Source organism: Pseudopodoces humilis, chromosome 3 (assembly GCF_049639895.1).
Source record: "Pseudopodoces humilis isolate 2021_Gansu_Grassland_sample_001 chromosome 3, ASM4963989v1, whole genome shotgun sequence".
NCBI classification, from domain to species: Eukaryota; Metazoa; Chordata; class Aves; order Passeriformes; family Paridae; genus Pseudopodoces; species Pseudopodoces humilis.
Window position 1 is genome coordinate 21316009 of NC_142202.1, and position 15939 is coordinate 21331947.

At 40.0% G+C, this 15939-nt stretch overlaps 1 protein-coding gene across 3 annotated transcripts in view; it reads right to left on the minus strand.

The window, feature by feature from the left end:
• The window catches only part of RPS6KC1 (ribosomal protein S6 kinase C1), an 86075-nt gene that overhangs the window by 33547 nt on the left and 36589 nt on the right, over nt 1–15939 (minus strand). For all 3 annotated transcript variants that reach the window (XM_014252961.2, XM_014252960.2, XM_014252962.2), the window contains 2 exons: nt 14074–14192; nt 6555–6647 (listed from right to left, as the gene is read on the minus strand). In XM_014252961.2, coding sequence (XP_014108436.2) covers nt 6555–6647; nt 14074–14192 — 212 coding nt within the window. The remainder of the gene's footprint in view (nt 1–6554; nt 6648–14073; nt 14193–15939) is intronic.

Genomic DNA, 15939 nt, shown 5'->3' on the forward strand with positions numbered 1-15939 from the left:
ATCAAACGTTAAGTTTCCAACTTAACACCAGTATAGCCGGTGGCAGCCTGAAGGTTTACCATCTGCTGCCACCCAAAGTCACGGTGGCCACCTTCAGAACATATGCATCAAAGCCCTGAGATAAGAGACTGAAGGAATACTGCAGAAGTCAGCATAAGGGGGAGCACAGACCCAGGGGCAGGCAACAGGCAAGTCACCAGGAAAAAAGAACATGGTGAACCAGCAGTCACCCCACCGAGCACCCAGCCAAGGTCATGGGGGACAGCACTGAGAGAAGCAAGGGCTGCTCTAAACCGCGCTGCTCTCCTGCAGGTGGATTTAACATCAATGCACAAATCCTGTCACACTGCAGACATTTGCCTCTCCAGTCCTCCTTCATTTTCTGGGATTTTTTTTCCCCCCACTCCCTTCTCCCCTTCCCAGCATCTCAATACTGATTCTTTTTTCCTAGTTTCTGTTCTTTCAGGACATAGAACATACCTGGGCTTTTTATTTACTGGAGCAGCTTTTAACACGAATCAAAACAAACACGTCAACACATTTGCTTACAAAAATGTGACTTTAAGTTCACTAACACAAGTGAAAAATAGCTTGTGTCTGATCAAAGAAAATGGAGTAAGATCTCTAACTGCAGTAGCAGACAGAAGAAAGGCTTCCTAGACAAAACACAGCTAAGGGATTACTTTAAAACCAGCTCCATTTTGTTATTAAATTGGTACTTTATACTGAAAATACATCATATAAATATTGTCACCAATGGGCCACTTATTAACTCTGGTCCTTACCTGCTCAACAAATGTACCTTTTTCATAGGGTAGATACTCTAGCAAAAGTCCTACAAACTTGAGTATGTGTCAGATGATCATCTAAGATTTTTTTTTCTTGTGTTTACCCCATCAGCTGGAAAATGCTGTCTTGACAGATGACAAGGAAAGAGACAAGTAGCCCACCTGATCCCTGGCAGGAGTATTTGGGACTGCAAGAAAACCTAAGCCAGGGCTGGAGCTCAGCTGGGTGCTGCACTCAGGACACAGCTGTGCTGATGGGCAGGAGCAGGGGTCCAGTTCCTCCTGCTCTCCTCAGCTGTGCCGGCTGTCACAAGGCTACCAGGATAAAAAGATCTACTTAACACAGATTTATTCTTGTCACTTTTCAGATTACACCACCCAGACTCTCACTCGTCTCCCTCTGTTGTTACAGAAAGAGATTACATTTGGCTAATATGTATGAAAAATGTGATTATTCCTTATCCTTGTACCTGTGCAATATGAATTATCTTCAGTTTGCAATTATTCCTCCTTTCAAACCATAATTCTAAGGAACTTACAGCCTGTATATTCTATGACTTAGAATAATAGTGTACTTATAAGACAAACGGTGCAGCTTTAAATAATGAAAATGCTAAAAAAGCAGCATATATTCAAATTTGAATTTTTAAATACTTTGAGTTGGTTGGTAACAGAGATGAAAGCCCATTTTCTTAAAGTAAACTAAAAACTGGCCAATAAATTACAAATGGTGAAATATAAACCTAGAAAATATATCTGGCAGGTTTTACTAGTGAAAGCATTTTACAATATGAAATGCCACTGGCATCCCAGAGTAATTGCCTGGCACAAATTACGTACTGAGCAACTTAGTAACAGTTAGGAAGACAAACTTAAATAATTTTGGCTTAAAAGAAAACACCTCAATAATTTATTTCTTTCTGAAGGCCAGAAGACATGTAGCACAGCCAGCAGAAGAATGTTCAACAATGTAATTTCTTTTTCTCTAAAGGCAAGGGCAAAATTTGCATTACTCTACCAAATCTCACTCCAAGTCAAAAGAAATTTTAGTGAGATAAACAAGAAAGAAGCTAGAGAGAAACAAAGGGTTACAACAACAAACACTCAGAAATGTTCAGATTTGTGTAAATGGAAAGATTTCAGGAAAACAAGTGGCAGGTGTTTGGGGGCAAGGAAGAAGGGACAGGACACTTTCTAGTTGGCAGAGAGACTACATTTTAAAGTTGAGCAAGCTTTGTTACTTGGAGTTTGAAACCTGACAGTAACTTAGGAATAATCCCATAGCAGTAGAGAAAGGAAGGCAGTGAGCCAAGAAATCAGTTTTGACAATAACTCTGTAGGTGGTTTGATTTTGTAGCACTTGGCAAGCCACTTAAGAAACTAAAAGTTTATCAAAACATGAAACCAGCTCTTAAAAGTTTATTTGTATGAATAGTTACTATTATTACTCCGTTTCAGATTCTCAGTGTTTTTGCCACTGCTATTTTCCATTGTGCCCCATCTGTATGTACATTCCAGCTCCCGTTTCCCCCCACACCTCTTAGGCACACACAGCCACTCATTCAAATCCATAAGATGATCAAAAGATGCTCTACAGAGTGCACCTGAGAGCCAAGGGAGAGAAAACATCTGCTACAGTCAACTCCGTTTCACAGCTGCAACAGTCTTTAGTCTCACCTCATAATAAAAGGCTGAATATTTAAGTTACTAGCAAACACTAAAAGGACATAGTCAGCTATGCCTGTTTTTCATGCACAACACCACACATGCTGCCATAAGAAGGGCCTATTCCTCCTACCCCTCTGATTAAATTTCATTAGAACTAGCCATAACCTGTTTGCATTCAGCTCTGGGTCTGCAGAATACGCACGTGAAGTTGACGTATATTCAACATATTTCTGTTTTTTGGCACTTTCATTCATTAAGCAGACAAGTAGTAATCACGCTTTATAAATAATTAATAATATTATTTTCGTTCTCCTGCGTATTTTTAATGTCACTTCACCAAAGTGTACAGCCACCAGAGTTAGGACTTCTCAGGACAGAACAGGAGACAAAAAAAATATCCTATATTCACAATTAACAGAATTGCTTCCATTTTCTAAAAAACGTTATCTATCTCTGAAACTCTGAAAATAATTTTACCACAAGGCCCTGATGAGAGTATGTGATTTTTTTTTAGGTTTCATAATAAAGCTTAACAAACAGTGTACTGAACAACAAGCTTAAATGCGTGGACAGCTGTGGAAGAACTGAACGCAGCCAGTGCCAGTACTGACAGTGTGCCTTGATGGGGGACCAGGGAGGGGATAGAAGAGACATAAAAGACAGCCATTGGTTACAGAGGCATAGTTATTACTTAATGCACTCCGCTTTCAAGATGAATCTTTAAATTGAATGAATCTAAATAACAGAGGGTTCTAAAGAATAAGAAATTGGGTTTGAAACAGCATTGTGAAGGTATCCAGCAGCACCATAACAAAGTCGTTTCTTTAGGGGCCGGTTGTAGCTTCAAAGGAAAGATTTGCCTAGGGCAGAAGCTCAGCACAGAACCTGCAACCTTGATTTTTAATTAGGCAAATTTTGAAAGCAAAACCTTTTCCTATTCCAAAAAAGAAGTTTCCTACTTTAAGGCACATGAGCTGAAAAAATAATGATCACTTGTAGTGGCTGATAACAACAGCTACAATATTTAGGTATTTGTTTTCAATGCAGTACCTCTGGTAACATTAATAAGAGCCTTGCTGACCAAACAGCAGCACCTCACATTCCACAACGTTTTCAGGACAAAAGCCACCTTTACAATTAGATTACACCTCTATTTTCAGAAACCTACTCACAGGCAGCCTCTTCACATATTAAACATATGAAATACCTACAAACACCACCTCATTAACTTTTGACACCATGAAGTGAGCAAACACAGCAGCAGAACTAAAAAAAAATAAATAGAATGGATTCCTTAAGCAAAATGTAAGTCCTCTTTGGTCTACTAAAATAGATTTATACTACAGCCTTTGCACGAGAGAAGAAGCAGAAGGATACGAGGCAAGGCAGACATGGGCATTCTTCCCTGAATTTTCACAATAATTTTTTAAGAAGTTTAGTAACTTAAATTAATAATACTAATAGTAGTAATTTAGTAATGCTAAGATCTCTAACTCTCTCAGATTTAGCAGAAAAGGGTCAAGGCAACAAAAATATTGAGGTGACAATATTGCTTAAAGGAAGGTGAAAGGGCAGACAGGGAAAGAAAGATTGCACATTGAGAATAAATTAGGCTAAAATTAAATATCTAATCATGCTGCCTAATCTAAAATAGTTTGAAAAACCCAGAGTTTCAGGTAGCAACAAGCATTTTGTCTGTGAAAACGAAGCCAATTCAAAACACTTGAAGAGGCTTCAAAAGAAGAACAAAGAGTGACATTACTCTAAGGGGAAGCACTGAACCTTTCAGCATTTAAATGAGGGAAGGTTAACAGCTGGTTTTCTCGAGGCAGCACTGTATCAGGCAGACACCACTCTGGGCTTCAGCAGTGGGAGAACAAGTCTGCTAACCAACCAACACCATTTTTAAGTCAGGGTGTTTAAGCCAGTCTTGCACAGGGTTAGTCAAGCCAGCAGCTACAATGCCGGTGGCTCATTACTACCCACACACCCATTTTCTGCTGAAACCAAAGTAGCTACCTTAGGGTTAGAATGGAGGATTATTTTCAGGCAAAACTCTGCATGGTGCTGAATCAGTTACAGCCTTGTGCCAAAAAGCATAGCATCTTCAATGCCGGCCCTGAAAATCAAAATCCATTTTCAGGAACAAGCACGCTATGTCATCTCCTTGGCTGCAGCAAGGATACTTACACACTGATTGGATTTCTCCATGATGTGAGCTTTAGGGCATATGGAAGCAGAGAAGGAGAGAAATGACAGTGATGGTGAGGAAGGAAGGGAGAAGGTGCTTTTAACTATCAGGGGCATCATCTCCAGCATCTGCACACTTTTGTTTCATCTTCACATGCATTTTGTGTATGCATTATAAAACCAAATAAAATATTCTCTGGGCTTTCATCTGCCTCACAACTTTACAAACACCTAGAAATACACGCTAAAAAGCAGCACACTCAGAATAAGGCTAAGGTTGTGACGAGAGAATCTGGAAGTAGGAATGCAGAGTACAGAGACACCTGAAAGAGTCCAGCACCCTTTTCTACACAATAATTAAACATGAATTCTGAGCCCTATGATACTGTTTACACAGGAGCATTCCAGCTGTATGCACAGGTATGTGCATACAGAATATGGAGGCCCACTACTCCTTGCATACATCTCCAACTTTGAGAATTTTGTATTTTTGTCATCATTAGAACCCTGATTCTTCCCAACTCTGCTTCAAAGATCTGGACATGTTCAGCTCACACCTGGGACAGTTACTGAAACTGCCAAGAGAGAGATAAGGTGATCTGGTACCACTGCAAAAGCTTCATTCTGATCAAGCATCTTCCAGTAGCTGTTCATTAGCATTACACAAGAATGGAGATACTGAGAAAGTCTTTCTTGATCCATTTCCATCATTTCTGCAGGCTCATTCTGTCAGAAAAATTCACAAAATCCATGCACACTGCATCCATTTAGTGGCTACTAATTTAGTTAGTGCCTACTAACAGGTGCTACAGATAGGTGTTCTGATATGTATACAGAGTGGAATACAGGCTAAATTCTGTACTTACAACTGAGGAAAGAAGATACAATGAATATGAAATCAGAGCTTAGAAAACCTTGTGTGCTATAAAAACAAGCACACCTAATGCATACAGCCCTCTAAGGAGAAGTTATCAACTTATGCACACAATTATAATGAAACAGGTAAAGAAAAACAAAAGCCAGTCCCAACAGCTAGGTTCAATCCAACAAGAAAAAGAAACCAAGAAATACAGACCTCAAGGGATGAGCCACAGGTTTTTGATGCACGTTACAAATGCATAAATTGACCATGCATCAGTAGCTCATGCACAAACCAGGGACTACATAAGGAACTATCAAAAGGCACAAGGGATTTGGCACAGCAAAAAGGAAACGAGCCGTTACAGTCTACATTAGCCACTGTCACACTGCTGAATAATGCATCATCTTAAAAGTATTTGGTAAGGTGGTAACTAATCAGCATTATCAAAACAACCCAACAATTCTTCTGGTCTCTTAATTAGGCTTGCAAAAAAATCCGTATGGTCCTTTACTGTTTACAGACGGGTATTATCCTGGGATTTTGGAAGACTCTATTTGCATGACTCGAAAATAAGCTTGGCTTCATTGCTGAATCTCTGTCTTGGCAAGGGATTTCAACTCTGAATTCTCAGGGAAGGAGAACAGTTGTGTGTGTCCCCAGTTCCCATTTCAAGTAGGAGTTCAAAAGTAAGAATTTCTACCGTTCTGTATTTCTAGTATCCACCAGATTGCTCAACTGAGAACACATCAGCTTATCCTTACCCCAGAACGGCAACCACGATTTCATTTTTGAAAAACAGGCCTCATCCTATTGAATGCTACCAAACATGTACCTTATCCTTTAGCTCAAATACATTTTGCATGACCTTACATGAATTGCTTAGATAAAAGCCTTTTTTCCTTCTACTTTTGTTATTTTAAAGTGCAGATGCATTTGAGTCATTTTCCCCTTTTGTTTCATATCCTTAAGATCCACAGCTTCAAAGACAAAATGTCAGCATGCAGTCGATTTATGACTGAATTCTTGAAGAGACACTGAAGAATTACCTTGTCAATCACCCCAAGGACTCTGAAGGTCTTCAGTTCCTCGGCAGGGCTCCTTAGGTTCCAAGAGGGCCTTGAACTTAGTGATCCTGGAGGCTAATGGAAGATATCAAAGATTATACATCAATCAGGGTGGTACTTGAAGGAAGACTGCCTGCTGAAGCAAATGCCAGGCCGAAGGAAACTAAATTTATCATAAATCAGAGAGACTGAAGATGAAAGGAGAAGTTTTCTGTTTGTCCTTAGTGGGGGGAAAAAAACAACTTGCAAGTAAATAAAAGTCAAGATAACACTGAAAACAAAAATTTATAAAAAGAAAAAAGCAATGAATTTTTATATTTTCTATGCTTAATGGAACCCAGCAATTGATTACTTAGTTCTTAACACACAATAATAATCAATCAAAGCCTTAGGTATTCTGGGTACAAAATAATTCAGAGATCACTGAGGAGGAGAAAGCAAATTAAAGGCTTTTTAAGTCTGAAGAACATAAAATACAGAATTATAAGTAGGGTTCTCTTGCTCTCTGGTGGGCTTTATGAAATCCTTTTAATAATAAAGGTGCACAACAGAAATGATTCCTAAAACTGCCTTAGAAAAAAGTAGCTAGCTATGTATCATTAATCTAGAAATTAACATCACAGCAAGAAAATTGGCAGGTATTGACTATTCAAGTAGTTAATATGCTAATATACATAGATGTTTGTCCATACTATGTTTTGTAGTTTCTCAGAGCCAACTCAAAGCTTGCATGTCAGAGAGGGGAACAACATTTCAACTGGAAGTCTTTTGGGACAAAGATCAACCTTTTAAGTATGCCATATACCTCTGGCATGTGAACAAATATTTTCAGCAGTTTCTAGTTGCCAACTGAGACAATTCATTAGATCTTCCTCCAAAAATTCAACATGTAGCTTCTAGCAGAACTACAGACCTGTATCTCTTCCTCACCAACAAGACAACTTCATTTGCAGAGCTGCTGAATGACAAACTCCTTTTAAGCATAACCTGACCTCCCCAAGTAGATTTCTATCACACAAAGGTGAAAAGGAAAAGGAAGGTCAGCATTCTGAGGCAATATTTAACAGCTGTGTCACAAAGGAAAATGGTTGGTAAGCAAATATGCTGTGGATGAAATGCTTAACTATCAGGAAAAATCAATTTTTTTCCCTTGTGATGAGAAACTCTAAGATCCTGAACGAGGTAGAGCGATTTCCTGCCCCCCTATTTTTCCCCCTCAGGAATCCTTAATATGCTATCCTCAAAGGCCAAAACAACTCCTCAAAGCCTTCCCCAAAACTGAGCCCATTCACTCCTTCCAAACAACATTCTCGCCTTCCCAATTCCTTCCTAAAAATCAGTACTTCTTTAAGTACTGATTGCCCACAAAATCCAAAAGAAAGGGCCATAAATACATGTTGAAAAAGCTTGGAGAAAAGTGTGCTTTTCTGGGCTCAGATTTAGGAGTTTATTAGTTATCTCCATTTTTTTGTATGGATCTGATAATTATTTTGTCACGTAAACCCTGGCAAGCAGGAATATCAACAGCAGTTAAGAAAAGAGCCCAAATTCTACAATCTAAAACTAAAGGCTTTAAGAGGAAGAACAATAAAAAAAGAAAACTCTACATGAACTTTTTTCTCCAAACCTAATTTCGGTTCCACATTCCAGTAAGCTGTTGCAAGTATTTTGAGAGTGTGCAATTTTTCTGCAATAATGAAATACTTCCTTTGAAACAAAGAGTTGTGCTAACTCAGTTTATTCATGACAAGATTTCAAAAGCATTCTAAGGAATACATTTAAAGGAAGAGAACATTTCCTAATCCTCTAGACTACTATAAAAGATTTTCACTTCTATCTGCTTGCTATTACATTTTATAACCATTCCTCAATAATCACGCCTTTAAAATTTTCTCTTATGAATAACATTTCAACCATGAATTAAGTTCATACATCTCTACAGAAGTTAATGGTTGTCTAATAATGCTATACAATCAGATTTCTGCACCCATCCTGTCCAAAGAGCCAAAAAAGCCTGGTATAAATATTTTAGGCCCTTCTCTAAAATGTGACCAGTGGTAGCACAGTCAGTAATAATGTGTGTACACACTGATTTTTACATGTGTGCTCTACAGTCACTTCTTACCTTAAAAGGATTTACAATCACATCCACAGCTCCCATCAGGCTCTCCATTTTTATCAGTTTTGCTCTTTACAATACTTCGGTTTCACTGTTTCAAAGTCTAATAGAAGAGCCCAATGATGGGGAGGCATCACATTCTGTTGTGAAGCAGGCTGGATGCAAACTCTAAATTCCCAGAACAATTCCCAAAACTACAGCAATTAAGCACTATGAAACAGCCTGCTCCTCTGAATAGAGTAAAAATCCAAGCTCAGCATCTAGGCAGCAATAAGAAAAATAACGAAAAACCCTCACTCTCATCAAAAAACAGAGGAACAAAAAAAATACAGGAAGGAGGATAAAAAAAATCTAAAGCTTCATTTGCCTTTAGAAATGAGACAAATATTCTGAACAAAGTGTCAGGCTACCTCTGCCTTCAGAAGGCCCTCAGCAGCAAGTCCAAATGCTCAGCATGCTGCTCAGGTATCCCAGAATCTTCTCTGTTGTGGTCAGGCCCTCTCTATTTCCAGACTACACTCTGAGCTGCACAGCTGGATTTATCCAGAGTTAGGATATGCATCACCAGTTCCCCTCCCACCATCACCTTTTACCATGTGTAAATTTCAAGTAGAAAAGGCTGATGCTGATTGTGATGCTCCTGCAAAGACCCAGCCTGTGGCCACTGCCTGCCTTTGGAAAGCTCTGGTTCTGCAAGCTGCACAAGGAATATGGGAATAGCCCTTGCCTCAGCTTTGGCATCACTGCCAGAAGGTAGAAGAGCAGGGGGAGACAGAGGACTACGCCACCAGTCAGGTAAGAGAAACGGCATTTCATGTTAACCTCAAGTTAAGGCAAGAGCACTATCCCTACCCCAGTGACACAAATACCATTCGATGGGAAATCACAGAATATCCTGAGTTGGAAGGAACTCAGAATATATCCTGAGGAAGGGGCTCACAAGGATCCAACTCCTGGTCTTGCACAGGAAAACCCCAAAAACCACATAATGTGTACATCTCAGGCTGGGCACACCCCAGAATCTGTGGTGGGGGTTACTTGCACCCCTTTACTTCCTGGGATGCAATGAAACATGAGGAATGGTGGAGTCCTGGTCCTTCCTTGGTTGCTCAAAGCAACCCATGTGCTCCAGCAGTGATGCCCCTCACACTAGTCTCTCAAAGCTTTCCCAGCACAACTGCTATTTTCCCTGAATTTCCCTCTAATTAAATATCTGATCTTTATTTTCCCCTCTTCATTCTTTCACCCAAAAAGCTCTGCTAATTTATTTGCTAATGATGCCACCTTTGACATCAGTCACCACAGACCCTCAGGATAGGAAAAGAGAACTTTCATGAACACCAGTGCAGACCTGCACATCAAAATGCAATTTCCCCTTGCCATTCCAAGGTCCAAGTCTGATGATTTCAGTAACTGTCTACCTGTAGCATATCCAGATCTTCACTTGCAGCAAGGAAATGCCTTGTTTTGATGCAGATACACTGGTATGTGCCTCATGGGTGTGACAGCGCTTCCAGCTCTCCTGGTCTGGCAAACATCCTGACTCCTTCCTCTCTCTGCACCAGGAGAAAACCAGCTTGAAATTCTGCCTGCATCTGAACCAGAGAGTGTGCTTCAGAAGGCCCTTAGCAAGCACCAGTTGGAAAATGCACCTCTCCTGAAGCTGGGACATACCTTGGATGTGATCCTAGAATTTGAGAATCTCTTATTTTATCTTAAATTTATATCTCACAGAACTACAGCAGTGTATTTTCTTTATACTTCATGTAATTTTCATGCACATTTAATGAGAATTTTAGGGAGATATGGAAACCACAAAGTTTGCTTCTTCTGTTTGGGCATCAGGCTTGCACGTACGTCTTGTTACTAAATTGCTTTGAAAATCAAAAATAATTGACATTTTAAAAGACAACAGCTTTCATAATGGTGCAAAAAGAAACAACACTGAATATATGAACTTAGGCGTAAGTAGACTCAGAACTAATTTCAAACAGGGAAAAAAATATGCTTTATAAAAACTACCAAAGTTAAAATGGCCCCACACCCTGTACAAGCAGCTGTGCTGGGCTTTGCAGCTGACAGCTATGCAAAACTCCAGCTTTCTGATGGTCAATACAGTGTGTTTCAGAGGCTGTTGCTGCAGCTTCCGCTCAGGCTTGAAGGTGGCCCCCCAAAGATGCTGCTTATAAAGGGGCAGAGGAGAAAATGCAGCTTGAGAATCTGCAAAATGACCCAGTGCTGCTCTTACACAGCACTCTGCAGCACTTGTCCAGGAGATAGTCCTTGAGGCTGCTGTGCTACATCAAAGGAAGAAGAAAAGGACAGCATTTGCTGCAACTTTTTCCAGAAACTCCACATGCCTATTTAAAAGCTCCAGAAGCTGTCTCTATATCTCCTACTCTTATGGGTCACAGCAAGACTTTTCTCAATATTTACAAGACACTCAGATGAGTTCCCAGATCAAGGTCACAGTTGAGTCAGTTCCCTGTCTTTCTTTTAAGCCCTCTACCTAAAACCTTTCTTTAACAATGCCAAGGATTCTCCAAACACCACGTTCCTGTGTTCCTCTCTTCACCACTTGCACTTGCAAGCAGCAGAGTGGTTGCTAAGGATGCTATCCTTGAGAGCTACACTGCTGAAAAGTAACAAAGTAGTTGTTCTTTATTTGGTTTCCATGACATCAAAGACAATTTTGCTTCTCAGCTCTCAAATACCAGACTTTTGCCTCTTTGGGGAAATCTGGTCTTGGAAGGGGCGAGGGCCTAGCACTTCTAGCCATGAAAGAATGGTTCTCTTTGCCCTGGGCCCCCAGGGAAAAACCAGCCTCTGTGCTTTACCTGCAAAGGGGTAGCTTGGGCACATTTAACAGGCACAGGTGGCTCAGCACATGGCTGGCATCCCAAGCCTTTGGGAGATCTGACAGGCTCTGAAGTGCAGGGCAACAACTGAATCTGCACTTCTGAGCTTACCCCTCCCCTTGCTGGACAGTTATCTGGCCTGGTGGAGGAGAAGGAAGTAAAATTCCATGGGTAAGAAGGACAGGTCAGCCTAGTTCTGATGCTGATGCCCATGACTGCACCTTTTAAGGGCACAGTAATAAACACAAAGCCACCTAGAGCAGACAGGGGTGGCAAAGCAGTTCTGCCCTCTGACACCAAGTCATGAACAAGAGCACTTTGCTTTGAATGCCCACGCCCACTTACTAGCCAGACCTCTTCCTCCAAGGGGCAAATGGTCTCAGCACCCCCACTGCTCATGACAGCCCCTGCACTGAACCATGCTTTCCATAACAAAACAGCACTCTGCCGGTCCTAACAGGGGGCCAGGCACTGCACTAACCATGCCCGTCACGGACTTAATATCTTTAAGAGAAGGACACAAAGTATCTGCAAGTTGCTACGGGTATCTCCCAAGAATCACCCCCTATATAGATGCAGGTTCTTTCACTGCACTTATCACTGTCCATATGGAGTGGAATAAGTCATGCAAAGTCCAATATAAACTATCCTGGGCAGTAAAAATCCTAAGCAGTAACTAAGGTGCAAAAATTCAGGTCTGCCCAGCGACCAACACGCAAGAACAGTTACATTCCTCATTTTCCTTAAGACATTGAGCAAAAGCACAGAGCATGCCAATTCTTTGTGGTCCCTACCACTACCCTCACAATAATTCTGGGAATTAAGTCCTTCTACCAGGTAACTTTTCAGCTATGAACAAGAGACAAGCTGTTCATCACCACAACCATCATGACCCATAAGCACCATCTGCCCTCGATATCAGCAAATTTCAAAATTCTAAGAAAAAAGTAAAATTTATGTATTATGAAGAGCAGCAAATAAAGGATATTAAAAATACATGTACAAGTCTATGAAAAAACAAGGCTAAATCATGGCTGCATGGCCTTTTTTAGTAAACAGGAAAATCAGTCAGGTGCAACACTTTGTACAAAACAAGATTTGCTATAATTTGTCAATTTTGAGTTTCAGCACAGAAGGAGAATTTTTTTTTTATTCTATCTGGTTTTTTTTCTTGTCTTATCCCAATTAAATCTGCTTTTCTTTGGATCTGCAAAGAAGGCATGTGTCTTATTCAGTACAGCATGAAAGAGGAAATACTTTACCTCTCAAGTTCACACAGAAAAATGCAACCTATTTCTTCCTCCTTCCCAACCACAGATAGTTTTTAAACTTATAAAAAGGCAAAAATAGGTTGTTCATGGATTTTTTTTTCTCTTGTTCTTCAGTTTCCAAACACACTGAGGATTCCATTCAATATAGCTTCTTCCCCATTTTCAGGGGTGTTTGACCCAAAGAAAGAATACCTAGTAGGAGTTCGTATCTGTCCAAAATATTAAATTGTTCAAAGTACAGTTCATAGCAACAGCAAGACTCCAAGCCTCACAAAATATATCCCATTTGGAACATCCTCAAAATTGTACTTGTGGGCTCTCAACATGAAAAAATCTACCCTTAAAAAAATCAGTGTCTTTGCTTTTTAAATTTACTTATTAGACAGACAGCTTTTAGAAGGCTTCCAATTTTTGCAGCAGTCATCTCCTTAAAGCATTTTTAGATCTGTGCAAAGTAAGAAGCAATAATCTTCTATCCCTTTTGTTATCCCTTGATATTAGAGAGTCAGGAAGTTTGTAGCTTTTATACTTACTGCAATAGGGCAGTCAGTTTAACATGACTGCAGTAAAAGTCTAAAGTAGAAACAGATAAATCCCAAAGGAACTGTTTAAGGAAGGGCAATTTAGATATTTATTGAGGGTATCTTAGAACAAGCTTTGTTTGTCTTTTGTAGAAGCACAGATTAAGTGTATTCTGCTCAAGAAAGTGGAAATTAGCACAGAAACTTCTCAAAAATCAAGGAGATGATCCCACAAGCATATCCAAGAGAGATGTTTGAAAGTATCAGGAAGAACTTCTATTCTATTAAAGACCTGTTATGTGGAAAATTAATCTGATACCCTCTACCCTGTGCTTGACTCACTTGCGATACATCACTATATGCTAGGCTAAAGAAACCAACAGGCTTCTCCCTCCCTACAGGACCAACCAATATTCTCATGGAAAAGTCAAATTAAATGTTACATTCTAGTACGGTTTTCTGCTTTACCTTTGGATTCTTCAGCATGATTCAGAAAAATGTCTATATCATCAACCATGAGCAGTAGGAAAGCATGTGAAAACCAGTCCTGTATTAAATCAAAAACTTGTAACATTATCAAGAATCAGAAACAATAGCAACTTAAAAGAAACACAGCATCAAAATACTCCTTGGGCATCCCAAAAGAGAAATTCTAGACAGCTTTTGAACCTTAAGCTTGAATATCCTTTGCTACTTAATTATGAATTCTGAAAAAAATTAATTCAAGCCTACCATAGAAACAGATGCATCTTCAGAGCTTCTATGGTAGAGACTGGAAATTTTTTCAGCACGCATAAGGTATTCTGCAGTCTTCCTTTTCACTGCTTCTCGACGAGTTGGACTTGATTCACCTCAATGAAGGAAAAAAAAGGTATTTTTTCTATAGAGAGAGAGGTGTACTAAGTAATCAAAGCACACGAGTAATTTGATTCTACCTTTTTGATTTCATTTGGGGTATTCACAATCAAACCTAAAGATATTTATCTTCTAAAAATCCAGTACTATGATCTCAGAGTTCTACAAAAAAAAAACCAAATTAAGCCTTGCTGTAGACTAAGGTAAATAAAAAGCCTTTCCTAATATTTCTGTGATTTGGTGTATGTTCTTATGGTAACATAAGTAAGAGCTGAAACAAACCCCTGATCCAAACCCTGTATTCCAAAAAGCAAAATCAATTAGGAAAGACAGAATAAGATGTTTACAACAAAACAACAAACTTATTTTTTCCTCAGGTTTCCAGTATGGACTTACCTAATACATGAAGTCTAGAAATGCTATTAAAAGCAAGAAGGCAACTGAGGACAGACACTAAGAACTCCTGCTCACAGCTTTTCAGTGCTATACATCCCTTGCCTCTTGTCCTGGGATAACATGGGAAGAAAGCAATAAGCACTTGCACTAACTCCTTCACTTTCCAGATGGCTAGAGGACAATTGTATTATTTCTCATCTAGCCAAACTCTTGGTGCGAACCACATGCTACCACACAAACTCTGAATTCACTCTGAAGCTTTACGTTTGGTTTAGGCATTCAAATTCTGAGCGATACATTGCTGTAACAGACTCAACTTGTGATGGCAACACCCAACCAGTGAACCACCAAGCAAAGATAACACACTGTGAGACACCATTGTTGTAACACAGGAATGACATTATTATGCTGAAAAAAAGAAAGAGGCAAATGTCCCAGAAGAGTGAAGGACAGCACAGACTTGACGTGGCCCTGACAGTCTCTCCCAGCCCTAACTGAGGCCATCCAAGCCTTGCAGAAACAAAGCCTTGACTGTGACAGGCTCTGCGCTGCCAGGTGCAAGTCAGCACCTCTCAAACCAATGCTCAAACAGGGCAAGGAACTGCAAGGATACCTGCCCAACAGCTACTCCACATGAAAGACCAGGCAAGGAACAGGAGAGGCAATAAATTAAACACACAAATACACAAACCCCAACCAACGGCAGATAACAAACATTAATGAAGACTGAAACTCGTAAGACACCGATCACCGGGCTATGAAAGGAACCGAGTGTAACCTTGAAGGAGTTCAGCCAGAAACTTTGTAACTGATAAGAAAAAAAACAGGACTGTTGTGGGTTATCAATAACGAGTCTCATAAAAAAGGGAAGCTTATTATGGAATTTCTGACAGAGAACTCACTGTGCGAATGCTTGCATTCAGAAATTACTGCAGGAGGTTTTCAGGGGCCAATTGTGGCAATGTGTAAGACACTGTGAGATTTTCAAGGACAGAATTAAAGGTAGGGCTCAAGGTGGATTGTTTTAAAATAGAGACTCCCATTCCTTTCGTATCACAACTACAGACTACCCAAACACACAGAACCATCACACCCAGACTCCATCAAAAGTATGCAGAAGAGACTTTGGGTCTACTCCAAGTCCTGGGATAAGTGATCTCTTGCAAATTTTACCATCCACCTCACAGCAGGCAGGAAAAGCGATTGTCCCCTCCTTGGATACAGACACAAGACTGCTCTGCAAAAACCTTTGTCTACATTTGGTTTGAGACAGACACAAATTCAGCGCACATTCAGCATACAATATTATAGATACTTATCAATATCTCAGGAATTTCTCTCATTCTG